The sequence below is a fragment of the Oryx dammah genome, unplaced genomic scaffold (genome assembly GCF_014754425.2).
Source record: "Oryx dammah isolate SB20612 unplaced genomic scaffold, SCBI_Odam_1.1 HiC_scaffold_3, whole genome shotgun sequence".
Taxonomy (NCBI): domain Eukaryota; kingdom Metazoa; phylum Chordata; class Mammalia; order Artiodactyla; family Bovidae; genus Oryx; species Oryx dammah.
Genome location: NW_024070187.1, coordinates 88,096,711 through 88,117,539, shown reverse-complemented (window position 1 = coordinate 88,117,539; position 20,829 = coordinate 88,096,711). Strand labels below are relative to the sequence as shown.

The following is a 20,829-nucleotide window of genomic DNA, read 5'->3' as shown; positions in this document are numbered from 1 at the left end:
CACTAAGTTGATTTAAAGAAATTTGAAGAAAAAAAGAATAAGAAATGAATGTGAATGTTGGGAACTAAATAATCTACAGAATGGCAATAAATAATAACAACACGTTATTCAAATAGCATTTAGTCGACAGTTATCATTCATAATTATCACACTTTGAAGTAAAACCAGAAAACGTTATCTAGTAACAAGTACAGCTAAAATGCTCCCCACCTACAGCAGCGGCGGCTTTAATCTTCCTCCTGACATACGTGTGGCTTGCTGGGTTATCACCCACTAATATGATACTGAGGTGGGGCCTTCTGTTCCCAAGGGAAACCCAAGAGTCCACGCCATGCTGGATTTCTTTCTGGATTTGTTTGGCCATTTCAGTTCCTGAGATAATAATTGCATCATATCTGTGGAAAACAAACAAAAAACAAATATACTACTAAAAAGGCAGCAAGGACTATCCAGCCACACCAATTTAAAGTAAAAGAGTGAACAAAACATCTATGATCCCCTAAGCGAGCAACCAAACTTTGATTTTTTTCAGATATGTTTGACACTCATTCTTCAGGTTCAGAAACGCATGTGTAACTTTTTAAAACTAGTCCAACTCTGTTTTTCAGTTCTGCATTATGATCTGTCTATAGTATACATTTCTTCATCACTTCACATATATGTTTTTTAATTATCAAATCACATACTCAAGACCTAGAATATTGGTTCTATTAAAAGCTCTGCTTTTTTTTTTTTTCCCCGGAAGAGACAGATCAGCACAGTCGAGTTAAAACTGGCCCCTATCTTCAAAGCCCCAGACATGTTGCATATACCTGGTCCCACAGCCTTTTGACCCAAAGGCAAAGTCAGTTCACTCTTAATAGTACATCCAGTACAAAATCCTGAAGTCACGAGCTCTATACTACACAGCTGCTCTCATTTGCTCCAAGAAAAATTTTGTCCCACAGCTCTCAGACTTTGTGACAACAGCTGCCAGTACTGCCATGCTTGTCATTGATGGGGATCAGGTCAGGAACCAAGTGGCTGTTTCCCCTTCTCCCCACACTACCACCCCCGCCACCCTGCTCATACCAAGGCATTATTTCTAACAGAAAAAAACGCACGAAACATTACTTCATGGTAGTTTATAAGTGCTTAAGAAGGTAAAGCATGCTAGACTTTGATAGACGACATGAATTTATCTCTGGAAAGGCACAAAAATGAATGCATTATGGGAAGGCTTTACCGCTCTCCATGGTCTCAAATTTAAAAGTGGTGAATTAATATTGCTCCTACTACATGCAGGAGACATAAGAGAAGCGGGTTCAAACCCTGGGTCAGGAAGATCTCCTGGAGGAAGGCATGGCAATCCACTCCAGTGGAGAATCCCATGGACAGAGGAGCCTGATGGGCTATGGTCCCTAGGGTCACAAAGAGTCGGACATGACTGAAGCGACTTAGCACGCACGCACGCACTACTGCATGTTTAGTTTTTAAAGGTATTAGATAAAATAAAAAATAGTTCCATCTGGTACCCCTGTCCTTTCACTATTGAAAGGTCTGGTGAAAGCACGATCCATAGTGCATGAATATTATACAAAACACTAAATGCAGGTCAATGAATATTATGCAGGAGAAGAAATGGAGGAAAGAAAAACCTTTACCAACTTAAGTTTTTCAATCACCTGTACAACTTTTATGTTCTAATTAGAGCAGGCATCAGGAATATCAGCCAGCACAAACAAAATGAAAACGTGTCACCCCTTCCAAATAAGTCAGCTCCCCTTTCTGACAGGTTGGTATACACACATGCAGAACCAGATCAAGAATACCCTATTTCAACCTGGCACCAGTGGTCTACAGGGTTCATCCAATTATGATGTCAACAATATTCTGCTAAGAAGTGATCCTGAAATACAGTCTATGGATACATACATCAAAATTACCCAGGGAAGCTTACTGAACTTGCAATTCCTGGACGCCCCCCTCCTCCACCACACCCATGATTCAGGACCCCTGGGGAAGAAGAGACAGCCTGGCAATCTACACATCTAACAGGCTCCGACAGGTATTCTTATGCATGATCATGTTAGAAAACCACTTCTTTAGTTCAACACAAAAGTGTATTTTAATAATCATGTGTCTGCTAAGTCACTTCAGTCGTGTCCGACTCTTTGCAACCCTATGGAGACCTCCAGGCTCCTCTGTCTGTGCGATTCTCCCGGCAAGAATACAGGAGAGGGTGGTCATGCCCTCCTCCAGAGGATCTTCCAGGAGGGATCTCACATCTCCTGCATTGGCAGGTGGGTGCTTAACCACTAGCACCAGGTTCTTAACCTGGGAAACCCTTATAATAATCATAACCATAAGTAAACAAGTAACTGCTTTTGGTATCATGGTGAAACTGCCCTCATAGAATGAGTTAGAAAGTATCCATCCCTCTTCACATTTCCAGAAGAGTTTGTGTAGAATCGGTTTTATTTCTCCCTTAAATGTTTGGTGGAATTCACTTGTGAAGCTCTCTGGCGCTGGGCTTTCTTTGCGGTAAGGTTTAAAACTACAAATTTAAATTATTTAATACAGAGGGCTCTTTAAGTTATCTACCATTTCTTGAGTGACCTTTTGTAGTTTGTATCTTTGTACATTCTAATAATTGGTATTAATATATAATTATTAGACTAAATAAAATAAAGATAAAATACATTCACTTTTGAATTTAAATTTTATTTTTCAGGATTAAGAAACAAACTTTTTTCATTATTTACTTTGAATTCCTGATGCTCATTTGTTATTGATTCATTTAAGAGGACTTTAAATACTAAGGGCCTTCCTAGGTAGCACAATAGTAAAGAATCTGCCTGTTAATGCAGGAGATGCAAGAGATATGGATTTGATCCCTGGGTCAAGAAGATCCCCTGGAAAAGGAAACAGCAACCCAGTCCAGTATGCTTGCCTGGAAAATTCCATGGACAGAGGAACCTGGTGTGCTACAGTCCATGGGATTGCCAAGAGTCAGATACAACTGTGAACGCATACACACACACACACACACACACACACACACACACACTAATACTGAAAGAACAAGGACCGCCTATATTAACAAGTACTAAGGGCCTGCAGATATGGCAAACAATTTCAACATGATTCATTTATAAGAGGTAGAAAAAAATAAAATAAAAATAAATAAACAAATAATAAAATAAGAAGTAGTTAAAAAAATTCTTTCCAAAAAGTAAGTTGTGTTAACAATATTCAGATAGGCAAAATACTCTGCTTTAGAAGTGAGTTTATCTGCTAACATACATCTGAAGTCACTTTTTTCTTTAAAAGTGACTTCAGATGTAAAGAACATACATTTGTATTTTAAAACATAAAACCATCTGAACTCCATGTTGCATTTTAAAAGCATATGAATAGCAATGCAGCTGCTTACATGTTTTATTAGCCAATTCTCTGTTAAATACAGTGATTTATTCATAGATTATTGTGAAACTGGCAACACTGGACATAATTCAGGATAATTACAGCCTAGAAACTACAAAACTGTGTGACCTTGAGAATGTCAGAGATGATAATGGCATAAACTGATTCCTGACTTCCAAAAAGACAGTCTATTTGCAGATTAAACTTGATTGCACCTTTTCTGTTGGAGGCTGAGGTGACAGGGCTTAACTTTACATGATAGCACTGATGTGCTAAATTGGCCTGCTAATTACAGCTGACATGGTTTAGCCTGGCCTAGCGGGTGTTTACAGGTAAACACCCATATGATTGCTACCCAATTATGAAGAGGGACTTAAAGCATTTTCAGTCATAGCTAGTCCATCCCACTGATTTCCCCAGTCACTGGAGAGGCTGAGCAAGCCTGGCTCTGTGGGAGACACAATTTAAGAATAAATGAAGCGACCTCAAATTAGTGGAGGGCCAATGCAAGATGCCTGCATCAGTCTACCTGCTAGAAGTACTCATAAACACACACATTAAGAGCTCACATAGACCTCAGTGCATAAAGAAATGAGATTTTCTTAAACATGCATATTGTTGAAAACTTAAATATCAGCAACAACTCAAATGTTCAGCCATAGAAGCACACAGCTCCTAAGAATTCACCTTCAGATCTCGATCGCTCCCAGTCCATTCTCCACACTGCAGCCAGAGCAATTTTCCAAATAGAAACATGCCAGCTCCCTTGTTAAAATTGGACTATATACTGATTGAAAAAATTAATTTAATAAATAAATATTGAAAACTGCTTATATGCCAGGCACTATTCTATGCACCAGGAATACAAATAATAGTGCACAAACTACTCACTTTCACAGAAACTATATTTGTAGTTGAAGAAGACATAAGCAAAATTTTAAAGCAAATATTTAATATATTATGTGTGAGAAATAGAAAGAAAAGGCATTTGTGGAGGCCAGAATTACCATTTTCCATAAGAAGGTTAAAGTGTCACTTCTCTGATTAATAGGGTAACACCTGAGTGTAAACGAAGAAGTGAAGGAATATGTTTTGTGGTTACCTGGAGAAAAGAACTTAGGCTAAGGGAAGTACCTAGCAAGTACAAAGGACTTTAAGCTGGAGCATGCCTGGTATGTTTGATGAATAGCAACAAAGCCAGTGGCTGCAGTGGAAAGAACAAATGGGTCAGAACAGGATGTAAAGTCAGAGGAGTGTGACCTCAGATCACATTGTATTCCAGGCCTTTGGAAAGACACTGGCTGTTACTGTGAGAAAGCAGGCATCTGAAGATTTGAGGAGTGTCATGACCTGATTTTCATTATTCAGTGATAACTGGTTAAAATGTGGAGACTCTATAGGAGGAAGCAGGGAAGTGAGGACGCCAGTGAAGAGGCTAGTGTGGGAATCTCAGGCTTGGACATGGGCGGAGCAGGCAGTCAAGGTGCTGAGAGTAGTCTGATTCTGAATCTATTTTGAGGGTGGAGCCACTGGGATTTACTGAGATTGAATATAGGGTGTAAAGAAAACAGAACAGAAGTTAAACATGACTCCAAAAATTTTAACCTGAAAAGCTGAGGGAAAGGGAGTTTTAATTCAAATCCAAATGTCCTGTAGCTTACATGCCCCGGCATGAGCTTTCTTCAGCCTCACGGTGCTGACCAAGTCCCACAGTACACACAGCTGCATTTCAACTTATCACTTGTGCCAGTTTCTCATTTCTGGGCCTTCATATACACTATTCCTTTGACCTAAAACACTCTTCATCCTCCTTCCCACTTCTCTAAGATTCCTCATTCATTCCCACATGGTCCTCACCTCTCAGCTTGGAAGGCAATCTGGGAAATGTCCCCTGACACCTTCACACTGGGGATCTGCCTCTGCTAAGAGTGCTCACAGCACCCAGCTCTTACCCTCATGTAGAGTCTTAAGTCCTTATTAAAATTACTGTCTCCTTCATAACACTCTAAGCTGCGTAGGACAGGAAGCTTATATTTACTACTGTGTTTATAAAATATTTGTGGGATTATCAGAGTTAAATTGTTTACTGTATTACAGTTTTTTGGAGTTAATATGTAGCCACTGAAAATAACTATAAAAACAGCATAAAATTAAGTAAAGAAATTAAATGAAAAATATGCCAAAGTTTTTGACTGTGTGGATCACAATAAACTGTGGAAAATTCTGATAGAGATGGGAATACTAGACCACCTGACCTGCCTCTTGAGAAACCTGTAGGCAGGTCAGGAAGCAACAGTTAGAACTGGACATGGAACAACAGACTGGTTCCAAATAGGAAAAGGACTACGTCAAGGCTGTATATTGTCACCCTGCTTATTTAACTTATATGCAGAGTACATCATGAGAAACGCTGGGCTGGAAGAAGCACAAGCTGGAATCAGGATTGCTGGGAGAAATATCAATAACCTAGATATGTAGATGACACCACCCTTGTGGCAAAAAGTGAAGAAGAACTAAAGAGCCTCTTGATTAAAGTGAAAGAGGACAGTGAAAAAGTTGGCTTAATGTGCAACATTCAGAAAACTAAGATCATGGCATCCAGTCCCATTATTTCACGGCAAATAGATGGGGAAACAGTGGAAACAGTGGCTGACTTTATTTTTCTGGGCTCCAAAATCACTGCAGATGGTGACTGTAGCCATGAAATTAAGACATTTATTCCTTGGAAGGAAAGTTATGACCAACCTAGACAACATATTAAAAAGCAGAGATATTACTTTGCCAACAAAGGTCCATTTAGTCAAGGTTATGGTTTTTCCAGTGGTCATGTATGGATGTGAGAGTTGGACTATAAAGAAAGCTGAGCGCTGAAGAATTGATGCTTTTGAACTGTGGTGTTGGAGAAGGCTCTTGAGAGTCCCTTGGACTGCAAAGAGATCCAACCAGTCCATCCTAAAGGAGATCAGTCCTGGGTGTTCATTGGTAGGACTGATTTTTAAGCTGAAACTCCAATACTCTGGCTACCTGATGAGAAGAGCTGACTCATTGGAAAATACCTTGATGCTGAGAAAGATTGAGGGCAGGAGGAGAAGGGGACGACAGAGGATGAGATGGTTGGATGGCATCACTGACTCAATGGACACGGGTTTGGGTAGACTCCGTGAGTTGGTGATGGACAGGGAGGCCGGGCATGCTGTGGTTCATGGGGTCACAAAGAGTCGGACATGACTAAGCGACTGAACTGAACTGACTGAATAAAACATTGAGATAGGTAGTATTCTGGATATTTATCTTTCTATCTTAAAATGGTATCAAAACAGATCCTGAATTAAACTAAAAGTGAATAAATGCAAAATATGTATGAAACATAAGAAAAAAATAGTAAAATTAACAACCTTACTACCCAGTTAAAAAAAATATTATCATCATCACTGCAATTGTGTAAATTGAAGTAAGTAAGTAAAGTTGCTCAGTTGTGTCCGACTCTTTATGACCCCATGGACTATAGCCTACCAGGCTCCTCCCTCCATGGGATTCTCCAGGCAAGAGTACAGGAGTGGGTTGCCATTTCATTCTCCAGGGGATCTTCCCAACCCAGGGATCAAACCTGGGTCTCCCACATTCCAGGCAGACGCTTTAACCTCTGAGCCACCAGGGAAGCCCGTATATTGAAACCCTCCCCTAACAAAACCTTATCTTCTCCTAGAGAGTTAAACACAATCCTGAAATTGGAGTTTATAATTCCATTGCTTTCCTTTATCATTTAAACTAATGTTTGTATCTCTAAACATTAGAAATATAATCATATACATTATATACTATATAATGTAATATAACATATATCATATATAGTATACATAATGTCCATCAATATATGAGCTACATTATATATCTCATATAAAACATAGTATCTCTCTAAGGTTTACACCCAGGAATGGGATTGCTAGATTATAGGATACATTTATATGTGTTCAGTTTATGCCACCTTATTTTCAAAGTGGTTGTACTAGTTCATACATCCACTAGTAAGTAGTGTCTAAGAATTTCTACTTCCTTGAGATTGTGAAAGTTTTTACATAACACATTAGTTTAATGGCATTTTGTTGTAGCTTAAATATGTGTTTCCCTAATTACTAGAGGTTAAATGACTTATAGCTTTATTGGCCATCTGGAATTCCTCTTTTACAGGATGCCTGTTCATCTCTGGAAAAGGAAATGGCAACCCACTCTAGTACTCTTGCCTGGAAAATTCCATGGACAGAGGAGCCTTGTAAGCTACAGTCCATGGGGTCACAAAAAGTCAGACAAGACTGAGAGACTTCACTTCACTGTTCATCTCTATTGACCATTTTTCTAATGGATTATTAGCTGTGCCTAATTTGTAGTAGCTATTTATGCATTCTGAACACTAATCTCGTAACTGAGAAATGGAGTATTTCCTGCCATATTGGTAAACAAGGATGTCACAGTCATCAGGGATTCCAGTCCTCCAGGGCATTCAGGAGGGAGAAGACCTGTGCCTTCTGGAAGCCATCAGACTGCAATGCAGCCACTCTCTATGGTGAGCATCAAGGAACTAGAATGTAAAGATTCACAGCAGGCTGGCCCCAGATAACTGAGCTGCATTCGAAAGGAGGGATTTCAGTGAACCCAGATTCTTGCATCTTCCCATACATAGAAAAGTGTTAAATTCCTTAACTTGAGATATCTGGTTTTCTTTTATTCACAAAAATACTTTTGATGTTCAGACTACTTGTTCTTTGTTTCAAAATTCTATATAACCTGACTTCTGCCTCCACTTCCTTGGAGCAGTTCTCTCAGGGATACTTAAGATGATACTGTCTCCTGGGATTAAGTACTAAAAATTTCTGTCAAATAAAACATAACTCTCAACTTTTAGGGAATGTCTGTTTTTTAAGTCTACATCAGTTATATCTGTGTATCAAGTATCACTAGTATATGGTTTGACTTTTCACTTATTTTAGTTACTTTTGATGGAAAGTTCTTAATTCTAATGTGAAAACCATCTTTGCCTCTAGAACTTGCACTTTTTGTCTCTTAAGAAAACCTTCGTCATCTCTGACAAAATTTGTTTTACAGAACACAACAGGACTCACAGTCGAGCCAGACTGGCTAAGGAATTGACAGGAAGTTTCTGAGATGCTGTAGGCTAGATCTAAAAATCTTACTGGGCCTAACTAAAACCTCTATAAAGTAGTTCTGCCAAGCCTCAGTTAAGAACTACTGATTTACACCTACATCATTTTCAAAGTAAAAATCCCCATTCTAGTATTCCTGATAAGTGGTCAACTACCTTGGTAACCAAGCAGGACCCCATGAGGCCTTCCCAGGACAGGCTTTCCCCTATAAGCATTAGCGCCTCTCTGAAGTACCTATATAATAATATTTGAAGCACATTTCTTAAGCTGTTTTGCAGATGTGAAAAAACCTCCCTCCTGCTAACAAATGAAAGATGTTAACTATTTGACAATGATGAACACATAGCCCCAGGCCACCAGGAGTCTAAAGACTGATAATGTTAACCCCTACCTCATCATCAGCCAATCAGAGAATTGGGCATGAGCTGATCACAGACCCTGAGACACTCCACCTCCCTCACTTGGCTTTTAAAAGTGCTCTGCTGAAACTCTTCAGGGAACTTGCAGGTTTTTAGGGCATGAACCACCCATCTCCTTGCATTGCCTTGCAAAACCTTTCTCTACTCCCAAATCCTATTGTGCATCAGGCATGTGAACTTGCATTAACACTTTCAATATAAAGAAACCTATGAAGCATGTGTATATGCTTGAAACTGGTCATGGGGCATGTATCCATAAGTATGCAAACAAGCATACAATCAACCAACTAGGACTCTTTGCAACCCCATGGACTGTAGCCTGCCAAGAGTAAGAATATTGAAATGGGTTGCCATTTCTTCGGAATCCTCCTGACCCAGGGATGGAATACATATCTCCTGTGTCTCCTGCAATGAAGGCAGATTCTTTAGCTGCTGAGCCGCGGAGAAAGCCCAAAAGTATAAATTGATAACAAATTAACAAATATTGTACACATAAGCTCAGTTATTATAACAAAATTACAAAGCTATTATGAAGAGGTTTGTATTGAATACAAAAAATTATTTCATCACAGCAGAATGTACTCTCTTCACTGCCTGCCTACATGATTTTAAAAACAAGTGTTTAAAAATATATTTTGTAAATGAGCTAGAAAGTGTTGCATTCTGTTCAAAATCTACTGGAAATTATTAACATATTCAAAAAAATAAGCCAGACAAGGGCGGAATGAGCAGTTCAGGTTTGAAACATCTAGTGAACTGCAAATACTGAAAACAAAGCTTACAATAGAAATGTACCCCTTCCTCCAAAAGGAGGTACTGAGCTAATTAAAGAATGACACCTTAAGCATTATACAAGCTATTTTGAAATTCTATTGCTGAGGGTTGAATTGTGTCCCCCAAAAGATATGTTCAAACCCTAATCCCTGGTACCCATGGCTGTGATCATATATGGAAATAAGGCATCTGCAGATGTAATTAAGCTGCAGGATGAAGTCACATTGGAGGTCAGTGACCATAAATACAATATGAAATCACATTGGAGGTCAGTGACTATAAATACAATATGACTTTTGTCCTTATAAAAAGACAGAGAGAACTCCACGTGAAGACAGAGGCAAGATGGCCACATGGCTATAGACGCAAAGTTAGAATCATACAGTTGTAAGCCAAAGAAAGCCAAAGATTGCCAGCAACAACAGGCCAAGAGAGCATGGTTCTGTGGATTTTCTGGATTTCAGACTCCTGGCCTCTACAAATGTGAGGATAAGTTGCTGTTGTTTTAAACTGATGAGGTTCAAGGCAGGGTGCCCCAAGATGTGACACTCTAACACGCAGATTATTTCCAGCTGAAAACAACCAAGGCCCAAAAGATTTGGGACAAGATCTTTGAACTTCTCCGAGATGCCTAAGAGAACTTTAAGAATTGGAATTCCAGTTCCAGGAAGGAGCTGTCACCACAGATAACCATACTAAAGTATGAACTAGGTGTGGTGGACAGGGAGGAACCTAGCAAGGCCGGTTCGATCAAAGTTCCATGTCCCTCTGTCTCTAGATGGCCAGGCAAACATTTGTTCACCAAATATTAACTCTTTTCATATTCCTGTGAATTACCTTACTTCTCTTTGAAGTCCTAGACACTTACCTTCTTCTTCTTAGTCCAGAGTAATGTATATACCTCATCTTTCCTGTCTTTGGAATTCTTCATGTTTATGTAAATTCCTCATATATAGTTAATACATTTTTTATTGATTTTTTTTTCAGGTTAATCTGCCTTCTCTCATTTCAATTGCCAGCTCAAAGAACTGAGAGAAAAAAGAGAAGAGTATTCCCTCCTCTACAAAGCCATCTAGTTTGTGGTACTTTGTTTATCGCAGCCTTAGTAAATAAATACATATTTAATCCCAATACAAAATATCCCAATTTGTGGGAAGAACTTTTGATGACTCTCCTGTTTTTCACTGAGTAAGTGTCAGTGAAGAGTTCTAACAAAACTTAGCCAACTGGAGGAGAAAACGGCAAACCATTCCAGTATTCTTGCCACATGAACAGTATGAAAAGACAAAGAATATGACACCAGAAGATGAGCCCCGCAGGCCACAAGGTGTTCGATATGCTACTAGCGAAAAGCAAAGGGTAATTACTAGTAGCTCCAGAAAGAATGAAGCAGCTGGGCCAAAGCCAAAATGACACTCAGTTGTGGATGTGTCTGGTGGTGAAAGTAAAGTCTGAGGGTATAAAGGACAAAATTGCATAGGAACCTGGAATATTAAGTCCATGAATCAAGGTAAATTGGATGTGGTCAACCAGGAGATGGCAAGAGTGAACATCATCTTAGGAATCAGTGAACTAAAATGGACAAGAATAGGCAAATTTAACTGAGATGACCATTATATCTACTACTGTGGGCAAGAATCCCTTAGAAGAAATGGAGTAGCCCTCATTTAACAAGAATCTGAAATACAGTACTTGAGTGTGATCTTACTTTTTTACTTCTTAAAAATGTGATTTCATCAAAAAATTATACAGTGACATTGCCATTAACACAAATCAAAAGTGAAGTCAATTTGACCCTTAGATATCTTTCACACAATGCACCCTATCATTACTTTCTCAGGTGACATCTCCTGCAAAGGTAAGAACTTTGCAAGTCACCCCCAAAGAAGGCAAGACAAGGAGCTCACCTTTTCAGCAGTTTATTCTCCCCCTATTGCTCAGCTAGCACTAAAAGTCCCTTCATTAGGAAAGAATATGTCATAATGGAGGGGCCAGGGAGAAGAGTTAGCAGTCGGGCAGCACAACACATTACAAATTCCTCACTCAAAGCCAGAAGTCCTGAGAGGCAGCCCTGTTCACCCTTAAAAGCTGGCCAAGTTACTTAACTGCTTTCAAAGGCATGCAATTTCCTCATGTATATAATGGGAACAGTCTCTGTTGACCTTATATAAGAAGCTCTGACTAAGAGTCGATTGACTCATTTGTAAAAACGGCTCTCCTAGCTTCTGTTAAGGAATAGATGGAGAAATATTCAGAGAGCCAGAAGGAATATGGGGCTAGAAAGCCATCAGGGCTTCCCTGGTGGCTCCATGGTAAAGAATCTACCCGCTAATGCAAGAGACATGGCTTCCATCCCTGGGTCGGGAATATCCCCTGGAGAAGGAATTAGCAACCCACTTCAATAGTTTTCCCTGGGAAATCCCACAGACAGAGGAGCCTGGTGGGCTACAGTCCATGGCGTCACAAAGAGTCAGACACAACTTAGCAACTAAACAACAACAAAAAGTCATCAACATTTAGTGTTGTTTCTGTGAACTTGTCCATTTACCTATTCACTTTTCAGAAAATAAACTACAACCATCCTAATCTATGGTTCCTAGAACTAAATTAAGTGTTTAATTAGCTAAAACAAAGCAGTATACAGGAGGGGGAAAAAATCACTACTTTTCTTGTGTATCAAAATACTCTTTCACAAAATAGTAAATCAAAGTCCACTCACAAACAACAGTGTATTTAATTTATATACTTGACATCTTGCTTCTGCATCTATATTTTAATCTCATTTTCAATCACAACTTTAATTAGAGCTGTAATAAACTGTTTTATGATCTATGAAGAAAAAACCTAATACAGTCATAAGCAATTAAAATATCTCTGCAGGTCCTAGCATAGTTTAAATGCTTTGTATCTTAGGGCAAAATTTGAAGATTTGGGGGTTCAAATTAACAACAGTAACAAAACAAACTCAAGGGAACCAGGGCAAAATTACATATGGAATAAAACCAATCACTAACTAGTACTAGGGAGCTTTTCAAAGCAAGTGAATTTTTTTTTAAGTAAATTTATATTTAGAAATGTTAAGTTTAAAGTTTTTAAAAAAAAACATTTCATTTCACATCCCAAATGCTATCTTACACTGTGAAGTAAAGGAATTATACTTTCATAAGTCAATAAAAAGTAAAGCAAATTCTTTCCATTATGTATGATTCTTTCATTCAATTTTGTAACCTCAGACCTCTAACCTGTAACTTAGAACATCAGCAACAACCTAAACCCCTGGAGAAGGAAATGGCAACCCAATCCAGTATTCTGGCCTGGGGAATCCATGGACAGACGAGCCTGGGGGGCTATAGTCCATGGGGTTGCAAAAGAGTCGGACATAATTTAGTGACTCAACAACAACAACTTAAACATCCATAACTTTTGCAGAAAAAAATCTTACATGCTAAGCTTTGTACTATGAGAACACTTGGGCAGTTTGTTAAATCCCATGTACATCTTCTCAGAACAATTTTTTTAAATGTTTAACATAAAATACATAGTTTACAGAAAACCAGTTTTATTGAAATATATTTATCAAATATATTTTTGATATCAAATATATTTGTTATCAAATATTTTTAAAAAGCATTAAATAAAACTAGTGACAAGTCTAATTACTACCATAATATCAAAGAGTATTGGTGAGTGTATATATGTTTTGAGATCTCTGCATCAACTGTGTTATTAATATACCTGTATTTTTGCTGGCAATATTATAAATTGTACTTCTATTACTGTGGTTTGAGGCAAACATTCACAATTGAAGAAAATGCTAAATTTAGTAGGGATTAGTGACCTCCCATCTAAGTTTAGGGATCCTTAAATTCTATCCATGGATTCCCAAGTAAAGAGATACCCTGTATTAAAGAAATCTGACAACACAATTTTTAAGATTTATATGCAAAATCAGGTGTCTTGATTCACAAAAGTTCTGCAGTTTACTGAGAATTTTCAGAACGGTGATAAGCAATAGGGAAATTTATAAATTGCTTACAGAGAAATGCACTGGATAGATCATGCATTTTCCAACTCTGTCTTCACCATTTATTTACTGTGTTATCATGGACAAGTTATTTAATTTCTCTAAGTCTCAGTCTCCTAATCTGTTAATTGGGAATAGTAATAGTGTCTACTTCTTTCAGTTGTTATGAGGATTGAAGGACAAACTATATGTGAAAAATCTCAGCAAAATGTTTAACACAGAGTAAGGAAACATTAAATATTAATATGAATTTATTTTTCAATAATACAACTGGATTGCTTAAAGCAAGATGATATTCACTGCAGAGTTAATAAATAGCCAAAGTGGGAAAAGGAAACATCTATTTTAAAATTATAATATGCCTTCAGTTTAGAATGACAAATCTTTGAATAGTCTCTTGGTTAGAGGCATACTCTTTAACGAGAATAATTCTAGAAACCTAAGTAGAGTTCAGATCATTAAGTGAACAAACCTGGTTGGTATGATGATGTTGACAGGAACATGACCTGCATCTGAGAGTGAATTATTTCATATTTCAAGGACTAGACATTAACCAACAGCAAAATGGTTAGGTAAATTAAGGCCACTTGACTTAATGTAATATTATACAGCCAATAAAATGTTAACAAAAATAATGGCAACACAGAAAATACCTATGATATTAACAGGAGCAGCTGTATAAAACTTCTAGGATACTATCAACCTGAGGTCTTCTTTGAAACTAATTTAGGTTTGTATTATATCCCATTCTGAACACAAATCAGTTGATTTTTTTCTTGTCCAGATTGCACTTAATAGTAAATCTCACTAATTACTAATCATTAATTTATCCCACTCATTGGACAGTTCAGTTCTCACCCAAGATCCTACATCTTTAAGCATCCTTCTACAACTTAATCATCCCTAAACCAAACTATTTTTAAAAATCTTCATGGAGGTCCATGGAATTCCATGAAAAGTATGCAACCATAGAAGGTAATCTGCTGGGTTTCTTTGTTGCTACTTTTATCATCTAACTAGGGTATTAACCGGAGAAGGCAATGGCAACCCACTCCAGTACTCTTGCCTGGAAAATCCCATGGATGGAGGAGCCTGGTAGGCTGCAGTCCATGGGGTCGCTAAGAGTCAGACACGACTGAGCGACTTCACTTTCACTTTTCACTTTTTTGCATTGAAGGAAATGGCAACCCACTCCAGTGTTCTTGCCTTGAGAATCCCAGGGATGGGGGAGCCTGGTGGGCTGCCGTCTATGGGGTCACACAGAGTCGGACACGACTGAAGCGACTTAGCAGCAGCAGCAGGGTATTAACATGAAAGAATAATATAACTACAAAGCATCTGAAAAACAAAGATTTGGGTCATTAAAGAAATTGCTAGATTATTACTAAAATCATGACTAACAAGGTCTGAGATTAGTATTAATTTTCTCTGTTTACCTGTTGATCCATTTTAATCAGAAAACTTGATTTTGGAGACATTACATTAGAACATATTATTTCTGAACAGCTGAAGCACAGATATAAAACTAAGCTATAAGACCATATAAATGGTGAAGCATTTAGGTTCTAAATTTAAAATGACATAACTGCTACAGTCCATGGACTCGCAAGAGTAGGACACAACTTAGTGACCAAACCACCACCAATAAATGCTTAGAAATAAAAACTGTAACCAAATAGCTATCATAGCTCATTGTCATTAAGAGAGGTAAGGCATTAAGACTCAAAATTCACAATTCCAGCAAAATAAAATGTGATTTTGAGAAATTGCCCTTGCTAGCTATTAGTACAAACTCTATCTTGGTTGAAATAACTCCATGGAAAATCAGCTTCAGTAATGGTACTAACTGGAGTCTGGGTTCTTTAAGCTTCACATGAGGATAAAATGATCTTTAAATCAATTCTATAGCAGACAGAGAAACTGAGTAAATACTAGAAAAGAGGGTCTCAAGAAAAACAAATAGGTGTACATATACAATTTTTCTTTTTAAAATTATTAAAACTATCCATTCTATGAAAGAAGAAGGTGTTAGTTAGTTGCTCAGTTGTGGCCAACTCTTTGCAACCCCATGGACTGTAGCCTGCCAGGCTTCTTTGTCCATGGGATTCTTCAGACAAGAATACTGGAGTGGGTAGCCATTTCCTTCTCCAGGGGATCTTCCCCACTCAGGGATTGAACCTGGGTCTCCTGCACTGCAGGCAGATTCTTTACCATTTGCGCCACCAGAGAAATCCTATAAGACATGATTATTTACATAACATAAACCATTATCTCTTACTAGCTCCAAAAATATAGGTTTTTTATTTTAAAAAAATCCTTGCGATATCCCATTTAGCTACTAAAAATGAGTTGATGTAATAAAGCATGGTTTGGGGAAGCCTCTGTTGGAGGATACCCGAAAATCTGCCTCGAGAATGGCATTAACATAAAAATCTGTAACTTTGCCTCCAGATGGGATAGACTGCTGCTCAGCTCCATACAGTTAAAAACACTGTGCCAGACTCATGTGATATTTTACAACCCAAGCACATTTTGATTTGTAAATTTCTCACACAGCAAGGCAAAATTGGGAAAATTTAGTCACCAAGAATTTTTTATTTGTAACTTTTTGGCTTTTTAGGTAATTCATTTCAAGAAACAATAGCTGTAACAAATAGAAGGGGCTTATTCATTTATTTCCTTGACATTTAAATATATTTTCTTTCAATTAATAAATCTATTTTATTATGAGTAAATGGGGGAAAAACTCACCGCAAATTTTAAAGGGAAACCATTCTGAGATTAAATATTAAACAATAAATAATAATTTTGTAATTTTCAAATTCTGTTAAACACTATTTCTTGAAATTCTCTACTAAAAAAGTATTTATATGTTCCATTATAAGTATCTAACTAGCCAAAGATATGAAAGGCAATCAAAACTACTTTGTTTCATTTGAGGCTCTATACCAGAAACTGGTAATAAATCTGTTAATTGAAAACAGTCAATTAGCCTCCAATTAAAATAAATAAATTTATATTTAAAAAAAGAAAACAGTCAATATTATTAGGGAAAGAGTTCATCAAACTCAGAGATTCACTGCAGTAAGAAAAACACTAAGGCTCAAATTTCAAGTCAAGAGGATAATGTAGGATTTAAACCACATTCACTATGAATAAGTACACAACTAATGTGTCACTACATATTAACTCATTATTGACCGGGGGATTTTTGCAGACACTAACACTTGTGGCCAGCAATTTGTTATCAAGTGATATTGATATATCTCCAGTCAATAACATTTGGGTAACAAAAGACATATTAATACATCTCTGGTCAATAATGTGTTAAAAGAGATGACCGAGGATGGGGACAAGTGGGGAGGCAGACAGTGGCGACCTCTGGAAGATGGAGTCTCTTCTCTCTGCTGGTCCTAGAAGAGAACAGAGACACCAATGAGCACCAACACACTGTCCGGATTTCTCCCCACCCGAGACCCATCAGTCCACAGGTGTTTCTCAACCTTACAGCCAACTTCACCTTCATACATGGTACTTAGTGACAAGGGGATGTCAAAATGCCACCTATCCTAACCTAACTAGTGCTGCCTTGAAAAAATAAAAACCTATCAAAGGTATTACTTATTTCTATACAGCTATAATCTGAATGCAGCTGAGTTGAAAGTAACACTTCTTTATTTACATTAAAAACAGCTTTCCAAAATTATTCCAGTCAATTATTTTAAATTATAAAAGACCATAAATTCAATTTAAAAAGCTCTGAATTATCCATGTGTGTATGTGCATGTGTGCGTGACAACAAGTGGCTTCAACGAGATAGTTAGGTTTTTAGCTGTTACGGTTCTCATTCAGTGTATTGATACCTGGAGAAGACAGGATGATGGGGTTGTCTATTTACACCATCTGACAAAAGGAAATTAACCAACTTACACAATTTGAAAAAGGTTATCTTCACTCTGGGAAGAAGCCCTAAAATAACTCAAATTCAACAAATAATTATCTAAATAGTGTGACTGTGGTGCATAATTCCTTCAATTCTGTAATGCAAAGAGAATTCTACAGAATCTGTTTTTCCTAGGTTGCCGAGTTTGTATCCAAACCAACTGGTAATTTTTTTCAGACACCATGAGAGCTTCCACAATCAGAACTGTGAGTCATTGTTATTTTTCTCATATATTCTCTGGAAGACAAACAGCAGTCGTTACAAACTAAGTCCAAAGTAAACCCTATAGGGATTTTTTTTTTTTTTTTACTTCAATCAGGCAAGACTAAGATCCAAATATATACAATGAAGAGTTAATCAATTTAAGTTAAATAAGCAGTCACTGTGTTTCCTCATTAGTGATCTTCCCTTTCTTCCCGGCATAGTGCTGGGCATGGGGCTACAAAAAGACGAGTAAGGCACAATCTCTGGCCACGTAAAACTGCAGTTACAGAATGTTACTGAAATCCCTGTAAGTCTGAAAAAAAAAATGGACTCACTAGCTCTGGGTCAAAAGAAATTATTCTTAGCTTCTTAGATCTGAGTTTTTTAATAGCTACAAGTAACGGACGGACGAAGTGTACCATTTGTACAGAACAGTTAAAACCTACTCGCAATCTGCTAGCCAGCAACAAGGTCCAAAGAGATGCAGTGAATCTAAGATTGATCATGTCGATCTAAGACTGCAGACATTTGGGAAGCGCCATCCAGAGAAATACCGAAAAGTCAAGATTAATGTCTGATTTTGTGAAATCATTAAGAATTGTAGAGCTGGAAAAGACCTCAGTATTACTACCAACAAAGAAACTCATAAACTCTAAACCATCTGGCCATTGCCCACTCCTTTGTTTACGAAATACAGCCATAACCCAAACCAAACAAATGCTTCAAACAAGCAGACCACGTGTTTTTAAGGCCCCTTTTCTCTGGGTCTCAAAGGTCTTCCTCAGTCACTCAACTGCACCTGCTGCAAAGATGGAACGTTCCAGTGAAAACAGAGAACATCCAAGTTGCCTGATTTGAGGCGGACGCGACCAGCCGGCCTGGCCTGCAAGGCCAAGTTCGGAGCGAAGATAGGCCTCGCCTCCGCCCCGCCGCGCGGCTGCCCAGGAGCCCCGGGTCACACGCGCGGGGCCTCGCCCGCGCCCGCTGCAGGCGCCCGGCCGCCCCTCCCACAGCCAGTGGCTTCGCACCCGGGAGCGCCCCGACCCGAGGAGGTCGAGCGTCCGGGAGCGCTCGTACCTCACGCCGCCGCTCCGAAAGCCCCGGAACGCCTGCCCCGCCGGTCCCGGCGCCGCGAAGGGCGACACCGCGCTCCGGCTCAGCGCCGACACTCGGCCCAGGCGGCCGCGGAGCCGCCAGAAACCGCGAGCCACCACTGTCATGGCCGCGAATGCCGGCTCCCTCACAGAGGCGCCACCTCCGCCACTCCGGTCCTCTCAGCGCCAGGCCGGACTCCGCCCCCACCCGGCTCGGCGGGAGAGCGAGTCCCACCAGCCGAGGGTTCCCGGGGGCACCTTGCAGGGGCGGGGCTGGAAGCCGAGTTCAGGGCCGGGGGCGGGGCTGAAGGACCCGAGCCCCAGGCTGGACTAGCACGTGCGTCGGAAGGCAGGAGTTTGAGGAATGGCCTGGCGGCGACATGGTTTCTCTTGCACTGGGCACGCTGATGATGTGCCCACAGCGAGGAAACAGGGAAAGCGTCTAAACTAATCAGTTCAAGCAGCACGCTCCCTTTCTCCCAAACCATTGCTCTGCCCCCGCAGCTGCCCAGGCTACTGGTGATTTCATTTAAAGCAGGAAGGATATTACAGATTCTGTCTCCCTTAGTGAGACCTTGGGATACCTTTCTCCTGAGATCAGGAGAAAGAAAGACAAGTGTGACTGTGTGGAGGGAGGAGGGAGACCTGGCTGAACAAGGCTTGGACCTAAGAATTTCTATTGCACTACGTTATCATTTCCACTTTGGAGAGGAAAACCTGTCATTCATTTTCTGGAGTCTATGATCAAACTTACACTACCTAGGAACCTTTGTTATGTGGTGAATTTGTAGTGAGAAAACAAATTAGCAGCTTCCTTTAAAAAGTAAAAATCAGACTGGCCTTTTTTTATGCTGAGATGTGGTAGAAGATGAACCGAGTTATGCTTTTATTTGAGCAAAAATCAACTTGAATCAGGCAGCATCCAACCTAGCAGAGAGAAAGTTCTAAGGAGCATGTCTTTCGCAAAATGAAAGACTTGTAGGCAGAAGGGAGCAGAAGTTATACTAGACAATAAGTGGTTTCGTTTGGCTATTGAAAGGTTACTTTCCTTTAAAACTGCAGAGATCTATCAGACCTACTACCTGACTAGTGATAATATGAAGAAAGAAACAGAACTACCTTCATGCCTTTAAATTAAGTATTGTTTTTTAAATTTTTCTTGTAGTCAAGCTTAAGGATAATGCAAAATATAGAAAAAGTTGTGCACAAAATGAAAAATACATAATTTGGAAAATTAAATATATTTTCTGTTTTAAAAATACAGGATTATGTCTATGAATTGTTACATTCATTAAATTTAAAGTAATAAAAAATATCAATAATAATAGCTAACAGTTTCTGTAGGTTTACTCTGTTCCAGGCATTTGTCCTTTACATGGATTGCTTCATTTAATCTTGACAATAATTCTCTGAGAAAGATCCTCTTGAATTCTCATTTTACATATGATAAATTTGATCTATGAGGAAATTAAGAAACTTGCCCAAAGCTACAAGTTTAGGAAGTGGTACATTCAAAATTCAAAGCAAGGCACTTTGATTCTGTAGGTTAAAATAATAATAATCCATGGGACAAAGAAGACATGAAAAGGGAAAATGAACAGAGAATATATCAAAATTTGAGGAAAGCAGCTAAAGAAGTTCTTCTGGAGAAATCGGTAGCCTTAAATGCTTATTTTAGAGAAGAGTAAAGGTCTAAAATCAATGGTCTAATAATCTCTAGGTCTATCCATGTTGCTACAAATGGCATGGATTTATTCATTTTTTATGGTTGGGTAATATTCTATTTTATACATGTACCACAACCCAC

At 38.8% G+C, this 20,829-nt stretch overlaps 1 protein-coding gene across 5 annotated transcripts in view; it reads right to left on the bottom strand.

Moving 5' to 3' along the window:
• MTHFD2L (methylenetetrahydrofolate dehydrogenase (NADP+ dependent) 2 like) overlaps positions 1–19,291 on the bottom strand; it is a 148,297-nt gene extending 129,006 nt beyond the window's left edge. Inside the window, exons 1-3 of one of the 5 annotated variants that reach the window (XM_040237065.1) lie at positions 19,006–19,283; positions 17,161–17,194; positions 211–395 (exon numbers count right to left, since the gene is read on the bottom strand). In XM_040237065.1, the coding sequence (XP_040092999.1) occupies positions 211–364 (154 nt within the window). In that variant the 5' untranslated portion in view covers positions 365–395; positions 17,161–17,194; positions 19,006–19,283. Of the gene's footprint in view, positions 1–210; positions 396–12,999; positions 13,094–16,356; positions 17,195–18,727; positions 18,753–19,005 lie in introns of those variants that run through there. The other 4 variants (XM_040237066.1, XM_040237068.1, XM_040237064.1 and 1 more) reach the window with 4 other exon arrangements.
• Between the last annotated feature and the right edge of the window lie 1,538 nt (positions 19,292–20,829).